The sequence below is a fragment of the Cuculus canorus genome, chromosome 1 (genome assembly GCF_017976375.1).
Source record: "Cuculus canorus isolate bCucCan1 chromosome 1, bCucCan1.pri, whole genome shotgun sequence".
Classification (NCBI taxonomy): Eukaryota; Metazoa; Chordata; class Aves; order Cuculiformes; family Cuculidae; genus Cuculus; species Cuculus canorus.
This window is the reverse complement of record NC_071401.1, coordinates 176,254,548-176,272,474: the sequence shown is the minus strand read 5'-3', so window position 1 is coordinate 176,272,474 and position 17,927 is coordinate 176,254,548. Positions and strand designations below refer to the sequence as shown.

Genomic DNA, 17,927 nt, shown 5'->3' with positions numbered 1-17,927 from the left:
CTACAAATAAGGACAACTTACCGCTGGTATCAATTCCTTCCCTTAAAAGAAAAAAAAATCTGAAAACAGACCGCAGGGTTCCAAGCAGACCCTGGTGAAACTACAGAGTTTTTCCCCTATCATAGGGGAGAAAAAAAGTACCTCGAGAACAACAGAGTTGGGACCTAAATGAAAGACTTTTATATCTGAATTCAATAAAGGTAGTTCTTATATATGAAGTTTCCCTAATCTGATGTGAAGCTATTTCTCAAGACAATTTATAACCTTTGCATCACAAATCGACTGTCCAAATGAGTACATAATTTCACCATGCCTCTTCACTTACCTGTAAATTCACTGTGCCTCTCCACTTATCCGTAAAATGGGTATGATAGCATCCCTTCACCACAGGAGTATGTGGGATAATAAATTAATTAATACTTGTGAACAGACAGATATTTAAGAGCAATAGAGAGAATCCAGGAGGAAAATGATTATGTATTCATAATGGGTTTGAACGGTGTGCAGTAAGTAAGGCACAGGAGCACACAGTGAACAACAAGAGAAAACCAACATTCAATTGCTGCTTAATCAGCTGAATACAGTATACTAAACCAAGTGGAAACCACATTAAAAAAAAACCTATTCAATCATGTTAATAAAGGCTACTACGCTTGTATGCATAAGGAATGCGGAGGAAGATTCCATAGCATACCTAGTATTTTCAACTGCAGTAAGGAGCATTTTATAATAATAAATTTCTTTATAATATTTGAGAATACAAAAAGAAGTTAGTAGAAATTAAAAAGTATTTGGCAAAATGGAGGACTCATATATTAATGTAATTTTGCCCATGAGTCCTGCTATAAAAAGCAAAACTTGAGATCTTGCCAACAACTCTATGCCATAAAATATTATTATGCCAGTGGGGTTACGCAGCTTGGCAACACCTGACACTACCCAGATGTTAAATGAACTGCAGTTAACTTATGTCCATACTAAACTCATAAAAACTTGGACCTTTGGAACCTCTGACACATTTCCCTTCTACAATTATGATTTCAACATGGTGGCAGATGGGAAGTCGCAATTTAAATGAAGTGTCCTTTCGAATCTGTGGATAGTCCTGAAAAAAACTAAATGTGCATAGGATAATGCTAATGTCTTCTTCCCTACTTCACTAAAAGCTCTAAGTAATTTGATTTTCTAAACAGAGGACATAGCATGAATTTTGTTTAGCTGGGTATTACAGAACTCACCCCAGGGGTTACAGTTCATTTTCAGCCATGAATGCTTATCAATAATACAGACTCAGGACGTGTACCCCTTGTCTGTGAAACCAGTGTCAACCAAAAGTAAATTCATGAAAGTGAGCAGAGCTATACCGGCAGAATGATCTAACTCACTGTTTACTACAGCCAGCCAAAGCCATCTGGAGGTTTCAGTAGGTACTAGGGTATCACCATGAGATGACCTCCAGTGTATAGTGGAAGTATCTTTATTTCCTCCAAAGTCTCGGATTTGGGGTAATGACCTTGCCAGAAATTTATTTCCAAATAATTTTTATCATGAGCTAACAAACAAATTTTTGCCAACATTAAAGCTAAAATTTTATCTTTGTGTTCAAAAAAGGTTGCTCCAAGTACCCATCCATCTCCTTTAAAATTCAACACATCTCTCTGTCATGCTACTACTGATCCTGACAACACAGCAGTGCCACTTGTGACATTAGGAGAAACATCGCTAACATTGAACTATTTAGTATCATTGTAGCACATCAGAGGTACTATACAGACTGTTCCACATGGACACCGTGAGGAATTGAAAGGATGGTGATGCACCTTTATAGTTAGAATGCAGCTTCTTTTGAGAAGACTGGCTTCTTTTACAGCAGTTTAGAGGAAAATGAAGCTCCATTGAAACATTTCACAAAACCTGTAGCTGGTAAAATATGACATCTCATCTCCCTCTGTCTTTTTTAGGCAATAAGACCATCTGTACATGTTCAAATAGTAAGATTCAATCATTCTCTTTTCTAAATCTATTTTCATGTTCTTTTATTTTTACAGTTTAGAAATATTTTACATTTATAATTAAGTGCATTCTTCAATGCAATTGTACATCCCAGACTGCAGAGTTTATTTTCTCCTAATGTTTCATTGTCTAAATAATATTAAATATTTTCATTATAGATTCTATTTTTCATGTTCAATGTCAGTATTTTTTCCTCCTGACTACATTCAAGTGCTGTAAAATTGAAATATGCAAAAATTGAACATAAAATCTATAAATTACATAAATTTCATAAATATAAATTTGTGTAGAAAAGGTTCTAAAATTCAAAGTGAAGACCTCATAGGGCATATTACTCTTTCAAGTTTCAGTGAAGATCTGAGTTTTCATAGAACCTACCTTTCCCTGTGACTGGATCAGTCCCTCCAAATCACTAATATTGAGTAAATTTTCTATCAGGTAGAACTAAATTCACACATACAAGCAATCATAAAACTGGAGATATCATAAATCTCCTGGATGGGGAAGATTGTCTGTTTAAGAAATTAAGAAAAGCAGCAGGAGAACTAGTAAATGGTATAGCTGTAGAAACTAAGAGAGGACAAGGAAACTAGGTGTCTTTATAAGAGATGACAATGGAGAGCTTTGATCATAAAAAATTGTTATAGATATAAACAAAAGTGGATGCAGTGAAGGTCAAACCAGGGGAACATGACTGAAAAGAGCATAAAAGGGAGAGAAATCTATTTGATCAACATAAACAACTTTTCAGGGAGTGTAGAATTATTAAAAGAGATGAAGAGAAGAATTTTGCCCGGAGAGCCAAATGTAGTTAAGGACTGTTTTAAGATGAGGAGAGCAAAGAACATTTATGTTGTGAAGACAGAGTGAGGGGAAGGCAGAGAAAAAAGATATAAAGGCAAGAAATATACAACCAAGAGCAAGACAAGGTTTGCTAATGATTTATTATTTAAAAATGGAGAGTTGGGCAAACAGACAGTTTTTCAGATTTACTCTGAAACAGGTCATGTTTGCACAAAAGCTGGTTTCCATTTTTCCCAGCTATATTAATTGATCCAATGAAAAATACTGTCTGTTCTTACTTACCTTGCATTGTCTATGTCTTTGGATTTTCAAGGCTGCAACAAATCAAGACAGAATCAGTAAGTTTAGTGATTAACATACGAACACAGTGTGGAGACTGAATTGGATATCGCTCTTCTCAAGAGAGGAGGGAGAGAGAACAGAGAGGTTAGAAGCGAGAAAAGACAAACACTTCTACATGAAGTGGTGAAAGAAGTATGGTTTTTTTTGTTACAGAACTATGAAAAAACAGATCTGTAACCCAACTTTTAGAAAACAGCTGACTCCTTCTAGTGGGTAGTCAGCTCCACTTCACTTTTAAGATCCAGGTTACATAATTTCCGTATCTTTTTACTTGAGAGATTGTATTATCAACTTCTGGAGAAAAAGCATGTGACTTGTCCCTTCCTGAGCTGTAAAATGTGCCTGCTACTATGTTATAGGAAAAGAGCAAATCAGTAGTGGACAGTATTTGGTTGAAACAAACATTTAAATTTCATCTTTTACTCCTTGATGTAAATTCAGGAGTGATTTTGAACACACAATGAACTCTAGTTGGTCTTGCACTATAGAACTGCAGCAGGCTGGAAAGAGGAGAGGTCTGATGTTGCCCACTCACTCTCCTGCCCACGTCAGGATGAACACGGCTGCTGACTGTCTGAAACTGTTTGAAAGCTTAAAGGAAAGGTTAGATAATGATGGAGATTTCATGGTGTCCCTGAGCAACTTGTTCCAGTCCTTAACTCTCCTAACCATTAAGAATTTCCTTCTAATGTCTAATTTAAATCTCCCTTGTTGCAGTTTAATCTCATTATATCTTATATCCATTATAAATGTTGTGAATAATTGATTCCTTTCCTTTTTTGCTGCTACTTTCCACACATGTGTAAACTGTATCCTTGCCTCATCTTCCCTTGCTACGGAATAAACACCGCTTCCCTCAGTCTTTCCTTGTAGGCCATGGCAAGGGAGTTAATCTTTTATCATTCTTGGTTTTCTCCTCTGGGGTCTTTCCATCTGTCTCATATCCCTCTTGAAATGGTATGTCCAACACTGAACACAGTGTTATGGTTGAGGCCCCACAATGCAAGGTATGGCAGAAGAACAGTTCTGCATGTCTTGAAGACAACATTTCAAAGGACATACCCAAGACTGCAAAACAAATTAATAAACAATGCAACGCAACAGTAAGATACTACTGACCTCAGTTCAGCTTGTTGTTTCTTACAAGTTGTGATCCCCTTCTGTGCAACTGCTGCCTTGTTCTGCATTTGGGAAGTCTAAATTCCTGTCTAAGTATAGTACTTCATGTTTTTGTTTACTAAGCTCTACCTTACTTTCTTCAGGCTGTATCTCTGATTTTCAAGATCATGTTGCATTCTAAAATGCAAGTGACTTCCTCTAGTTTTGTGTCATGTAAAAACTGAAATATCAATGAAAAGCCAGGAAAAGCAGTTCTTTGAACATTGATACATCACTGATCAAGAGAACATCATTCATTTTAGAAACTAGAACCTTAAATAAAACTTCACCATTTACTGTGGGTTCTTTCCCCTAAGTTTTACTGTGTTTTTTGCTATGCAATTCATTCACATTTTACACAGTGCGAGTTCACAGCTCCTTCATAATCCAAAAATTGTCCTAACATTTTAAGAACCTTTTTCTGGGATCACATTTGTATATGCCAGCATCTCTCCAAGATATATGAAAACCAGAAGAAAATTACTATTGGCCAATAAAAATAAGTCATTGATGCACATGCTTCCCACATGTACACTACCAGAGCTTTTTAGGTCCTCTCATATGCATTATTGCTCATTTTCTGATAGCTATCAAAAATAATACTTATATTCCAAGCCTTCAGCTGGACCACAAGCCAGAAGTATTGCATCAGCTACCAAAGAGCTCAGAGTTATTGCCAGGGCCTACTGTACGATGTCCACAAAGAACTGCCTCAGCAGCTCTAACCACTGAAATTAACTGCACTGTTTTATTCTTTAGAGATAAAGCAGAGAGAAGACAACAACAACCTCTACTGAATAGTAACGATCATTAAGTACATCTCAATGAACTGCTTCTAAAACTAATTTTAGACATTTCAAATATGAGGGATAAAATTATCTTATGGACCCATGGTGCTACCAAACTCTAGAATTGACTTTGGGGAATTTTGGAGATGTGACTTTGGTCTGTTGGGTTCAGAGATGTATTAGAGATGTATTAGTGTGGAGGACTGACTAAGGTGCTTTGCTGAGGGAACTGACCTGGTAGTGAGATTTTCAGTATTTGCTTACACTGATTCAATTCAGTCAAGAAAAAAGTAAATTCACTTCAGAGACCGGAGTCACTTAGCTAAGCCAAATCTAGCTAGCTCAGCACACATCACAACAAGACAAGTTCCCTGGAAGGACACACGGTTTGTGGATAGCTCTCAAAGAGAAATAACCTTCATTTCAGGTGTCTGCACAAATGAAAACAATGTAGATTGTGTGAGAAAGACATTTGAATATTCCTTCTCATGTATTATCTTTTCAATCTTCCTTTGAGCAAAAGGAAATTGAAATCTACTTAGAAATCTGTCTTCTTAACAAAGAGCCAAATCCTTGAAAAGATGCAAACAAGGAAAGCAGAACCCAGACAGCCCAAGCAGATGAACAGTGGCTCCCACTTAGCAGTGTCTTCTGCTGGCATTTATAGCACTAAAGGTCTTCATCTTTCAATGTTTTGAATTTGTGAACATCCCAAAATGTGTCAGCTTTGACAGACTTTGGAGTTCAGTGGATAGAAGTGCAGACACCTCCTCAGAGCCTAGAAACTGAGACCCAACTCCTTGGAGAAGCTATTATTTTCAAAGTGTGAATTCTTTAGAAATGCCGCTTGACTTCATGCAGAATGCAGTGTCGAGTGACAATTACTTTTCAAGATTGGCTAGAGAAGTAGCTGCCTCTACTTGCTTTCTATCACTTCTTTTAGCATTCACACAGACTACAGGAGAACAAGGTTATTTCCTCCTTGACCCAGAGTTAGTCAAACTCATGTCTTTCACCTCCAGAAGGGGTCCCAGTCATTTAGTTGTCCTTAAAGGGTGGAGGAGAGGGACATTCTGCGCCATTCTGCTGGAGGCATGGTCATTCCATTTTCCATAAAAGAAACTGGGATTCAGGGCCTGGAAAACAGATACATGACTCTAGCATAGAGACTGAGGTTCTTACAGAGGAAAGATGACAATTTCATGTCGGTTGTATTCTCATTTCTAAGTAAACTGCTCCCTTGGCACTTCAACAAGAAGAGCAAATCTGACTCATTCCCCAGGTCAAAAGAGCCACCAGTTATGGCAGTCTCTTGGCCAATCTCAGCTTGAAAACCCAGAGGCAGAGAAGGTGCCTGACTCTAACTCTACCAGACCCTGAGCTGTTCCTGTTTTATTTCAAAGGGGTAGGGTGCCAAACCCCAGAAAACACAGCAGTAAGACCCTGCTGAGGTTTCTCTGCTTGTCAGCTGGAAGCAGCTCCTAGTTCCAAATGTCAGCAGTCATGAGCCTCATGACAAATACCTCAACTTTCCTTGTATGTCTTTCAGGGTTGTCTAGGATCTCACATCCAGAAACTGAGGACAGCAACGAAGTCCACAGAATCATAGAATACTTTGGGTTGGAAGGGACCTCAAAGATCATCTAGTTCCAACCCCATTAGACATCCTATTAGATCAGGCTGCCCAAGGCCACATCTAACCTGGCCTTGAACACCTTTAGGGATGGGGCATCCACAGCTTCCTGGGCAACCTGTGCCAGTGCCTCACTGCTCTCATGGTGAAGAAATTCTTCCTTATGTCTAGCCTAAACCTGCCCCTCTTCAGTTTATACTCATTGTCCCGGTCCTATTACTACAAGCCTTTGTAACAGTCCCTCCCCAGCTTTCTTGTAGGAAAAGAGACTTGCACCTCTTCAAGGATCCTGATCTGAACACTGCTGTGCGACTCCCTTAACCTTTTAGCCGTACAGGGCACCAACAATTGTCTTCATGCATGTTTGCACCACCGAGCGTGCAGTCAGCAGCCATTACACCTTCAGTGGTTGGTCCTACCTCCAACCACTTGCAAGGGAGTATAGGAAGCAGATCTGATCCTAAACATGTGATTAGAAGAGATGGTTGTAGCAATGCCAAGTATGTGGAAGATTAACTGGGACTAAGATAAAGCATGAAGCTGGTACCAAGCATATTATGATAAACATTATTAAAAACACCAGGTGTTCCAAGCTTGACACACAGGATGATAAGGCCAGGCTGGGAAAAACTGCCTGGGAATAAGTGAACTGGAGATATGGCTGAAAACAGTCAAGACAGTGTGGAATAGACAACACAAAAACCATCCTGTTTGTCTGAAGGTCAGAAAACTGAGGAACTCTATAAATATGTGCCCGAATGAGAGAAGCCAGTGCTAAGTACTGAGTGCTAACTACTAAGAAGTACTAAGAGAAACAGCAGTAGTACTTTCTCAATTTGACTCCTGTATGCCCTGCTGATTAAAACGAACATGCCTAAAGAAATTTGCAAGGTCTGCCTCTCCCATCTAACCATCACTGCCGCAGATGGTTAAGAGATTAACGATGTCATCAGGCCAGGCTTCTCTCCTACCCCTCATGTTGCCTATTGCCGTCCTTATCATAGAATCATAGAATCAGTAGGTTGGAAAACACCTCTTGGATCATCAAGTCCAACCATTCCTATCAACCACTTGAGCACCTCGTCTAGCCGTCTTTTAAATACCTCAGAAATGGTGACTCCACCACCTCCTGGGCAGCCTCTGCCAGTGCCCGATGACCCTTAATCTGAAAAATATTTTCCTGATATCCAGTCTGAACCTCCCCTGGTGCAGTTTGAGGCCATTCCTCTTTGTCCCATCCCTGTCACTTGGGAGAAGAGCCCAGCACCCTCCTCTCCACAACCTCCTTTCAGGTAGTTGTAGAGAGCAATAAGGTCTCCCCTCAGCCTCCTCTTCTCCAGGCTAAACAACCCCAGCTCTCTCAGCCGCTCCTCATAAGACTTGTTCTCCAGCCCCCTCACCAGCTTCGTTGCTCTTCTCTGGGCACGCTCCAGAGCCTCAACATCCTTCTTGTGGTGAGGGGCCCAGAACTGAACACAGTACTCAAGGTGCGGTCTCACCAGTGCTGAGTACAGAGGGAGAATCACCTCCCTGGACCTGCCGGTCACGCCGTTTCTGATACAAGCCAAGATGCTGTTGGCCTTCTTGCCCCCCTGGGCCACTGCTGCCTCATGTTCAGTCGGCTGTCAACCAACACCCCCAGGTCCTTCTCCTCCGTGCAGCTTTCCAGTCCGACTTCTCCCAGTCTGTAGCGCTGCACAGAGTTGTTGTGCCTCAAGCGCTCGTACAGCTCCCGCCGTTCACTCTCCCGGGCTCCGTTCTCCCGCTCCCCACGGACAGGTGGGCACAGCGGCAGCGGGGCGGGGGGCGCTGCGGGCCGTGGCAGCCCCTCCGCTGAGCCCGGCAGAGCCGCTTCTGCCGCGTCCTGCTGGGTGGAGCGGGGCCGGTGCCCGCGGGCCGAGGGACGCTCGGGGGATGCTCGGCCACCCGGGAGCCGATTGCTCACGCCGCCCGCGGGCTGCCCACGTCAGGGCAGACCCGTCACGGCCCTCCCGCATCCCCGCCCGGCATATATAGGGGAGGCGGGGGTGATCCGGGCAGCGGGGCTTGGCGGGGCCATGGCTCTCGCAGCGCTGCGGGGCCCCCCGCGCCCCCCGGCGCCGCTGGCGCTGCTGTGGCTGCTGCTCTGCGCCTCGGGGCACGCCGGCGGCCGCCTCCTCACGGTGGCTGATCTCTTCGACCGGGTGATCCGGCATTCGGGCAGGATTCACAGCCTCTCCACGGCGCTCTACGCCGAGCTGGTGAGTGACACGGTCCCTCCGCAGCCCCGACAGGGCTCCCTCATCCCCGACAGGGCTCCCGCAGCCCCTCCCGCACTCTCGCATCCCCGGGCTCCCCCGCATCCCCGACAGGGGTCCCAGTGCCCGGGCTCCCCCATATCTCCGACAGGGCTCCTCCGCATCCCCGACAGGGCTCCCAGTGCCCCGGGCTCTCCTGCATCCCCACAGGGCTCCTCCGCATCCCCGACAGGGCTCCCCCATCCCCACAGGGCTCCTCCGCATCCCCGACAGGGCTCCCGCAGCCCCCGGCTCCCCCGCAGCCCCGCCCGCACTCCTGCATCCGCCCGGGGCGGGCTGGGCGGTGGGGGCGATGCTGCTCTCGGAGGCTTTTCAGGCTTTCTTGCCCCGTAGGAAAAGCGCTTTCCTCCCCGTGACAACGAGCTGGGGAAGCCGTCTCGGAAGTGCCACACTTCGGGGATGCCGACCCCCAACGGTAAAGAATACGCCCAGAAGATCCCGGTGAGGCTGAGCGGAGGCGGGGCGGGCGGGGGCTGCGCGGGGCCCGGCGGGGTCGGGGGAGGCTTCGCGGGGCGCAGCGCCTTCTCTGCCCCACCTGAAGAAAGAGGGAAACGCTCTCCGTCCCGTCCGAGCCCCCAAACGCCTCCCCCGCCCCGCTGCGGTGTTCCCGCACCGAGACGGTCCGCACACGGGCAGAGAGGTTTTCTGCCTCCGGTGCTTCGTCAACAGTTCGGAGTGAAGAAGCTGCTGAGTTCTGACACGCGCACATCACAGAACTATTGCAAATGAATCATTACTCTCTTTTATTTTAAGTGCTATATATGGTTACATATACTCAGATCATGTTTATTAGTTATAACAAGACTATGGTGAGAGTACTTCACCCAAATGACTGACAGACAAGACATCCCTTTGATTTTGTTGTGGCAGACTCTGTGGAACAGAAACTTGGAGAACTGTGTGTGTGACAGAGAAGTTAGATTAATCAGCGTCACTGCAAAGTACAAAAAGCAATAAGGAGAAAGAAATAGCAGCCGTTGTCCCTGAATTGGTTAGGTAACAGAAAAAGAACTGCAAATTTTTTTAGATAAAAAATTAAAAAATAGTGTTACTGGCTTAGAGAAGAGCAGGAAGAGTTTCTTTAGACAGAGGAGGAGATTGTAAAGTCGAAGATACAGCAGCAGGAGAAACTTTTGCCTCTAGGAGGAGACAGATGAGACCAATGTTAACTTTTTCCTTTGGTTATGATGGAGTGAGGAGCTTCTCCCATGATGTTCAGAAGCTCCCCTGAAAGGGCAGTGGGGAATGAGTCCCTGATCCCTTTAGAAAGCTTTAACCTGTCAACCTTATTTCTGAACTTGGAAGAGAGTTTCTGTTAGAGAAGCAACCACCCTGAGTGCTGGGCACCTTCTGGGGAGTGTCTGCAGCAAACCTCTAACCGACCCAGCTATAACCGTGGCAGGTGTGAGGAAACACCTGCACTTCCGTACCACCAGAGATGTCTAGATGGGGCTTCTTGGGAAGGAATTCCTAGGAATTCCTGAAAACTTTTTCAGTACCAAGTAATTTTGATGGGAATGCCACCAATTTGCTAATGCTGCATTCACAGATTTAGATATCACAGAGCTTAGGAGTCTAGGAAAGCTGAGAACAAGACAAATGCAGTTTTTGTGTGTTGCTTATATATAAGCAAATAACCAGAGTAGACCTTAGGTTTGGAATATTTGAAAACTACTGAATTGCAGATATAATCTTAATCCCACTGAGATTTCACAGTGACACTAACAGTGCTGCAAACTAACAGAGAAATTCTTTACTGTTTTAATTTATAAGAGAGAAGAACTAACTCACTTAATACTGAAACTTTTGCAAGCCTGGAAAGAACCACTTTCTCACTTTAACCAGCATATTGAGCATCATCAAGAGCTTCCTGATGACAGCCTTAGCAAAGCTAAGCAAATCAGCAATATGGTACATGAGCTGAAGACTGGAGTTGAGAAAGTAACAGAAAAGGCAAGAGTTTTGGTGTAACTTTTATTTATACCAGTCACGTGGCATGAGTGACTTCGAGGAGGGGAAGGAGGGGTGATAACTGCTTTCACTTGGGCTGCAGCCTTAATGCCAGCGCAGGCCCAGATCCAGCAATGCTGGACTTTGTTACAGATCCAGGAATTTTTCAGCCAAGAATGTGCCTTAGTTTATGGATTGGCAGATATGTAGATGACATTATATATGTCTGTATGTGTAAAGCAATATTTTCTTAATATGAAATAGATGAAGGAAAAACAAAAGTACAAAGACGAGCCATTTACAGCTTCATAAATGAACGAGTAATGGCTTGACTTTTCTAGGGCAGTAGAGGAGATATGGGTAGACTGTGACAAATACTTAATTAATGTTTTCAGTTTTATTTGGATTTACATTCTAACCAAGCCAAGTACCACTGCTGTCTGCTGCAAAGAGCTCCTTCTTAAGGTAACAATTTTATGCTGGGATAAGTTCTTCAAGACAACAGTGGCATTGCTTAAATCAGATGCCAGTGATAAAAGAATTTCAAAACTCCACTCCAAGTTCTGGCAGATCATATATAAATTATTGGACGCAATTTTTTGTTGTTTTCATTTCTGTCTTCTCATTACTAACTAGAAATCTTGATCTTTTTATTTCTGGTGTACTCATATCTAAACTTATTTGGAGTTTTTGCTAAACTAATGAGGGCTGTGTGTCCATGCTCTGAAACGGCCACACTGCCGAGGTGACTGTTTCATTAAAAAGTGAATAGTAAAGCAATATCTTCCACCTTTCAGCTTTATGAACACAGGTGGGGGATACAAGTTTTAAAATAAGAAGCAGCTCATCAGTAGAATAGGAGGCATTGTACCATGATCTAAAATGGAGTCCTGCATTTAAGTCCTGCTTAGGAGGATTCTTGAGAGTTACAACTGAGAGAGTCTATCTTCCAAGTGCAGCCATTGAAACGGCGTTAAAATCCAAAGGTACTCAAGAGCTTGACCTTTCTGTGCTTCATTCTGTAACTGAAGCAAGCCATCAAACTCTAAATTAGCTACACACTTCTGGCACATTTACCCAATTTTATTTTTCTAATACACCTTTGGAGGAATTACTAAGGAGGAAAGCTTTGAAGCTTTGACCTCTCTGTACTATGGACACACCATAGAGCAAAAGTATAAATTAAAAAATGAAGCAAACAATGCAGATGCATCCCAGTAGTTTACAGCTGTGTTTTTCTGTAAGACACTAATTCTGAGCTTGGGTCTGTTGTGAAGGTCCTACCCTGAGAGACGATAACAGCCTGCAGAGTTCACCAGGTTAAACAGCACTGGCCAGTACTCATGTTAGAAGCTTCCTGTGGCAAAACTCATGAAAATAAATGGCTAAAAATCTCAGGACTGGTTTGCTGTATTTCTTCCAGAGGAAATCACAATTACCAAACAGGGGTTCCTCTACTTAAACTCAGATAGGGTTATACCATAGTATTCTTGCATTACTAGTATATCATATCATATCATATCATATCATATCATATCATATCATATCATTTCATGCTAGTCTAAAGGTTATATGGATATCTTTAAGATAAAAAGACAATGTTATTCTATGTAAGGGCTTTACTTATATCTTCAATAAGTATATGAAAGGCCTGGAGGGAGACAGCCCAACATAGTGATGCCTTGGTTGACTTCTGCACTAGCATTTTAAATATTTGTTGTATGTGTAGTTGCGAGTACTTTTTTTTCTTGTTTTCAATACAGATGCAGTCAATGGGGATCATCAGCAATTCATTAAATGGGATGGAATCATCTGAAGCTGCTGGTTTATCAAATAGTAATGAAGCAAACATGATGAGTGACTCTGACTTCATTCACTGCTTCAGGAGAGACTCCAATAAAGTACAAAGCTACTTAAAAATCCTTAAATGTAGGATCATGCCAGAAAATAGTTGCTGAGTTGTAATCTCTTGACAAGTAGTCTTCAGCATGTTGTTTATAAAGATGAAAACATAGAACTATCACATTTACAGTAATTTTAATAGGAAAGTGGGTTTGAAATTTTTTGGCAGCTACTTGACACAGTTGATCTATGCAGATGAAATATTAAAGCATCATGTGTGTATGTGGGTTAATGCACCAGATAAAAAGGAGTAGCAGTAGATAAATAAATGTCCTTGCACATTACTCTGTGATGGACTATATTATGGCTGATTCACTCTGCTGAACATTGCTTAACACTGAAGAGTGGTATTGCTGTCAATCAGTTCATGTAACTGCAGGGCCCAAGGTAGACTTTTATGTTCACCTAATACTTATTAATTAATTTCTCTAGTCTTTTACAAATGCCCCAGAAGATCTAGTTCCTAGCACTTTTATTCATTTTCAATGCTCTTTTATACCTGTAATGGCTTTGTTGATTTCATGGAAACCCCTAAAGAAAAAGTTTCTATCTGCAAGGTAAGTCTGGTCCAAATACTATTTCAGAGGGAGGGCTGAATATGGCTGATGTAGCGATAAGTCTCTTTCCCATAACAAGTGCTGACCCAGGGCCTGAGTTTGACAGTAATGATGACAAACTCCAGAGCAAATAAAAATCTGAAAGCTGTCAGATATTTGCCAGCAATCACATTATCCTAGCAGTGGCATAGTGCTGGTAGCTGTTCATAGAACAAAGCATCTTTGCATTCAGATCCTAAATGAGCCATTTGAGCAGGCATTTATAATCAACATGGATTTAACTTTAATATTCTTGACTTGTTTCATCCCTGAATGCTGTTTTTTGGCCTCCTCTGATCTTGATGCTTGTTCACAGTAGCTGGAGCTTGGGCTGCCAAGAATGGAGAGTAAAATGCTAATGATTATTTTAAAAGTTATACTGGATTTGGGTTTGAGATGCTCAGCAGGAAAATGTTTCAAAGAAACATTTATGCAGAACAGAGGTACAGCCTTTTCAGATAAATCTCTGTAACTTCCAATATCCTTAGATATCTACCATTTAGCAGGCAGCTGATGTCCTTTCTCAGCTAGAAGCCATCAGTGTTCACAATTCATACTTGATTGCTGATATGCCCAGTATAGTGGAACTGCAAGGGGTTATATGGTGCCTGCCCTCAAGTTACTAGCTGCAATTCCTTAAGCAGTACACATAACATAACTACAGACACATAACGAAACAATAGCGGTAATGTGCAGATTTTGAAGAAATTCTGCAAACAAAACAGCTCCAAATAGAGTAAAAGGCTCCTCTGGGCAAACACAGTCACAGTAGATGATAGAATCATAGAATAGTTTGGGTTTGAAGGGACCTTAGAACATCCAGTTCCAACCCCCCTGCCATGGGCAGGGACACTTCCCACTAGACCAGGCTGCCCAAGGCCCCATCCAACCTGGCCTTGAACACCTCCAGGGATGGGGCAGCCACAACCTCCCTGGACAACCTGTGCCAGTGCCTCACCACCCTCATTGTGAAGAATTTCTTCCTAATGTCTAGTCTAAATCTTCCCCTCTCCAATTTATAGCCATTCCCCCTAGTCCTATTATTACGAGCCTTTTTACAAAGTCCCTCCCCAGCTTTCTTGTAGCCCCTTCAGGTACTGGAAGGTTGCTATGAGGTCTCCCCAGAGCCTTTTCTTCTCCAGGCTGAACAACCCCAACTCTCTCAGCCTGTCCTGATAGCAGAGGTGCACCAGTCCTCTGATTATCTTTTTAGCCCTCCTCTGGACCCGTTCCAACAGCTCCATATCCTTCTTATGTTGAGGATTCCAGAAGTGAACACAATGTAGTAACATTTAATGGTTATAGCATTTACCCCAACACCTAGTGTAGCCGCAGCCCCAGAATGCAGCAGCACGCTTCAATGTGTGTCTCCTCGGCCAGTAAGGGATTATTCTTGCCTTTGAACTGCTGAAACTGGGCAAATATGCATGAATTAAGGAGGAAAACAGTGTTAGGTTTAATCCCTCTACAAGAAAGCTGGGAGGGACTGTTCACAAAGGCTTGTAGTGATAGGACCAGGTATAAATGGGTACAAAAATGGGTATAAGCTGGAGAGGGGAAGATTTAGACTAGACATAAGGAAGAATTATTTCACCATGAAAGCAGTGAGACACTGGCACAGGTTGCCCAGGGAAGTTGTGGCTGCCCCATCCCTGGAGGTGTTCAAGGCCAGGTTGGATGGGGCCTTGGGCAGCCTGATCTAGTTGGAGGTGTCCCTGCTCATGGCAGAGGGGCTGGAACAGGATGATCTTTAAGGTCACTTCCAACCCAAACTATTCTATGATTCTAAAATTTTACACCCCAGCAAAGACGTTGTGCACAGCAGATCCACAGCAGCTGTCTGCCATCACAAGCGAGAGGTAACAAACATGGGAGGGGTCAGCAGGGCAAATGAGGCAGGCTGAAGGAAGCTCTCTCCGGCGACATCAGTGTCCCCTCCAGTCCCGCTCCGCCCTTCTTCCCCGGGGTCCCCCAGACGGGGCTGCTACACTGTGTCCCACGCTGCCACCCTGGCTGTGGGCAGTGGCCGCATGCCCCTGCGGGCACGGGGCTTAGTGATTCTCGAGTTGCAAGGTGGCTGGGGAATCAGTTGAAACGGCTACTAGGAACTTCTGCGTCTGGGTAGACAACCCACGGGTTGTGGTTCAGGGTCAGGGGGGAAGCATTGCAGGTGGAGATCATAAAAATAATTCTCATCTCCTTCAAAGAGCAAAACCCTGGAAATATTTTGCAGTAAAGAAACATAACAATAGAGAAAATGGGTAAGCGGGTGCCACAGGAGGAACAAAAACGTGCAGAAGTATTACCCATAGTCATTCATACTCATTAGTGTTTCATTTCAAGGCTTGCCTTTGCCTGAAGCGAGGCATGTTTGGTAAAACAAAGGCCTCCCTATGCTGTCAACATTGCCTTGCTTCCTTTTTCAATTGAGAAAAAAGAGAATGGTTGGCTGAAAATGGCTTGGTTTAGTCTGTGGCCACCAATCCCTCAAACAGAAGTACCAGTGATGGTTGCTTTTTACACAGGGGAACACATCAACTCCTGCAGGATTTCTCTCCAAGACAGCAGCTAAAATAGTTACGTGTATTTGAAAATGTAAAAATTGTACGCTACAATAAAATGCTTTGGAGTTTAAGAACATACCATGTGCCCCTGAGAATATTAAGAGAAACTACTCTGGGAAATGTGGAAATCAGTATTGGCTTCCAGCTAAATGCTGGGCTTATGCGCAACAATCTGTAACCATTTATGCTACAGGTAAGTTGGTATAATTTTAGTCTGTGGAACAACATGTTTCCATTATCTTTCCTTGTCAGCCAAACAACTTTAAGAACTGAAAATGTCTCCATTTTTCTTCAAACCTTATTACATGAAATATTGCAGGATACCCCCAGAATATTGACATTTTCATCTAGTCCAATTCATTTTTTCACTTATTAGAAGTTGCTTTTGTAAGTTAGAGATTTCCTTGTCATAACTTTTCCATTTTTCAGGATAATGAAGGATATGATAGAGACACACTCAGTGACTGAAAACTCATTTTGTTTCTTTCATAATGTACTCAATGGCTTTGATAGTGCATCCTAAATTTAGACTGACTCTGATACATGCTGATGTTTGCATGATAGAGTAAGTGACAGATGTCACAAGAGACACTTGCAGTTTAACTCTTATCTAAAACCATACTATTGCAAAGCAGAAACAAATGGAAACAGTCTTCTTTGAGTGATATGCATTACTGTTCAGCTACCTCATATTATATTCAAATATTGAAATGCAATGAAAAAATTACTTGGAAAACCTCAAGAATTCCTCAAGGGTTGGGTGTTTATAAAAGGCAACATTTCTGTGTGTTTGCATAAGTACTGGAGGCTCACTGTTGAGATCTTGCCTTGGGACATCCCCATCCACCATGCTCAGATTCAGTGCTTAGAATGATAACCAGTATCTATAAGAAACTAAGGAGTGGGAGTGCCATTTTCTGGCCACTAACTCAGGTGCAAGCCCACACAAGGAGCACCTCAGATCCAGGTATCCGTACCTCAGTTTATCTTATATAGCAACAGTCGTCAGGCGCATAACTTAGAAGCATGGTCATTAAACACTTCTACAGTCAATAGCAATTCCACCCACTGTGAACCCTTCTCTGCAGGGGCTTTTTGGTCTCCCCATGGTCAAAAGCTAAGTCTCAAGCTAATTGGACCCTAATTCCTCTCTGTTCCTTTCTTAAGGCACTGAATTTACAGCTAATTTGCTTGAAATTGGTTTGCCTTTCCTTCTAGATAGTAAAAATCAGCAACAGCCTTGTTGGTAGATGGTGCTGAAGCATGTGAGTATACTTAATTTATGTCAGTCTTTTGACTGTGGAACATATATTCGTCAGAGGAGCTGTGTGGCTACAGCAATGGCCAGTGGTATTTAAAACCCAGTGCTAATAAATCACAGTGGATAAAACAGATCTGATGTATTACTGCAGCTCAGGAGTGACATTTGACCATTGTACTATTGTTCTGACACTGAAGTTAGTAATGCAGTTTTGTGCCTTAAAGCAGTCCTGTTCTCCTCAGCAGACTATAACAATTCATTCCTGTTTGGCAAAGAATAGATAAAAACAAGGTAACTTTTAGGAAATTATTTCAGACTACAAATCTCTACAACCAAAGTGTAAGTTCCGACATAGGTGTGGTCAGCAAATTCAGCTTTTGGCAATGTTCCATGTGGTCCACGGACGAGCCCGCTGACCTCTCATGTTCACAGTCTCGCAGTTTACGTGCAATATAACATGCTTGTGCCTCTGCCTGATGTAGATTGGCACAATCTGCATAATTTGTGACACATTTAAAAAAAAAAAAAAAAGAGCCAGACCTAGAAAAGGAAATCGGCACCTTCTTGTTAGGAATCAGAGATGCTCCTCTGAGTACCTGACCTTAAGAACAGACTGTCA

At 42.7% G+C, this 17,927-nt stretch overlaps 1 protein-coding gene across 1 annotated transcript; it reads left to right on the top strand.

The window, feature by feature from the left end:
* The first annotated feature begins 8,687 nt into the window (after positions 1 to 8,687).
* Positions 8,688 to 14,314, top strand: LOC128853733 (prolactin-like). The gene is made up of 4 exons (XM_054080814.1): positions 8,688 to 8,978; positions 9,369 to 9,476; positions 10,809 to 10,988; positions 12,749 to 14,314. Exons 1-4 carry the CDS (start codon positions 8,796 to 8,798, stop codon positions 12,941 to 12,943), a joined length of 666 nt encoding a protein of 221 aa, XP_053936789.1. The 5' UTR covers positions 8,688 to 8,795; the 3' UTR covers positions 12,944 to 14,314.
* Positions 14,315 to 17,927: the final 3,613 nt, after the last annotated feature.

Excerpts from the sequence above, each read along its gene's own strand:
- LOC128853733 (XM_054080814.1), top strand. The coding sequence starts at position 8,796 with ATGGCTCTCGCAGCGCTGCGGGGCCCCCCGCGCCCCCCGGCGCCGCTG. Across the intron at positions 8,979-9,368 it reads CGGCGCTCTACGCCGAGCTG|GAAAAGCGCTTTCCTCCCCG; the intron begins GTGAGTGACACG and ends CTTGCCCCGTAG. Across the intron at positions 10,989-12,748 it reads TTGAGAAAGTAACAGAAAAG|ATGCAGTCAATGGGGATCAT; the intron begins GCAAGAGTTTTG and ends TTTTCAATACAG.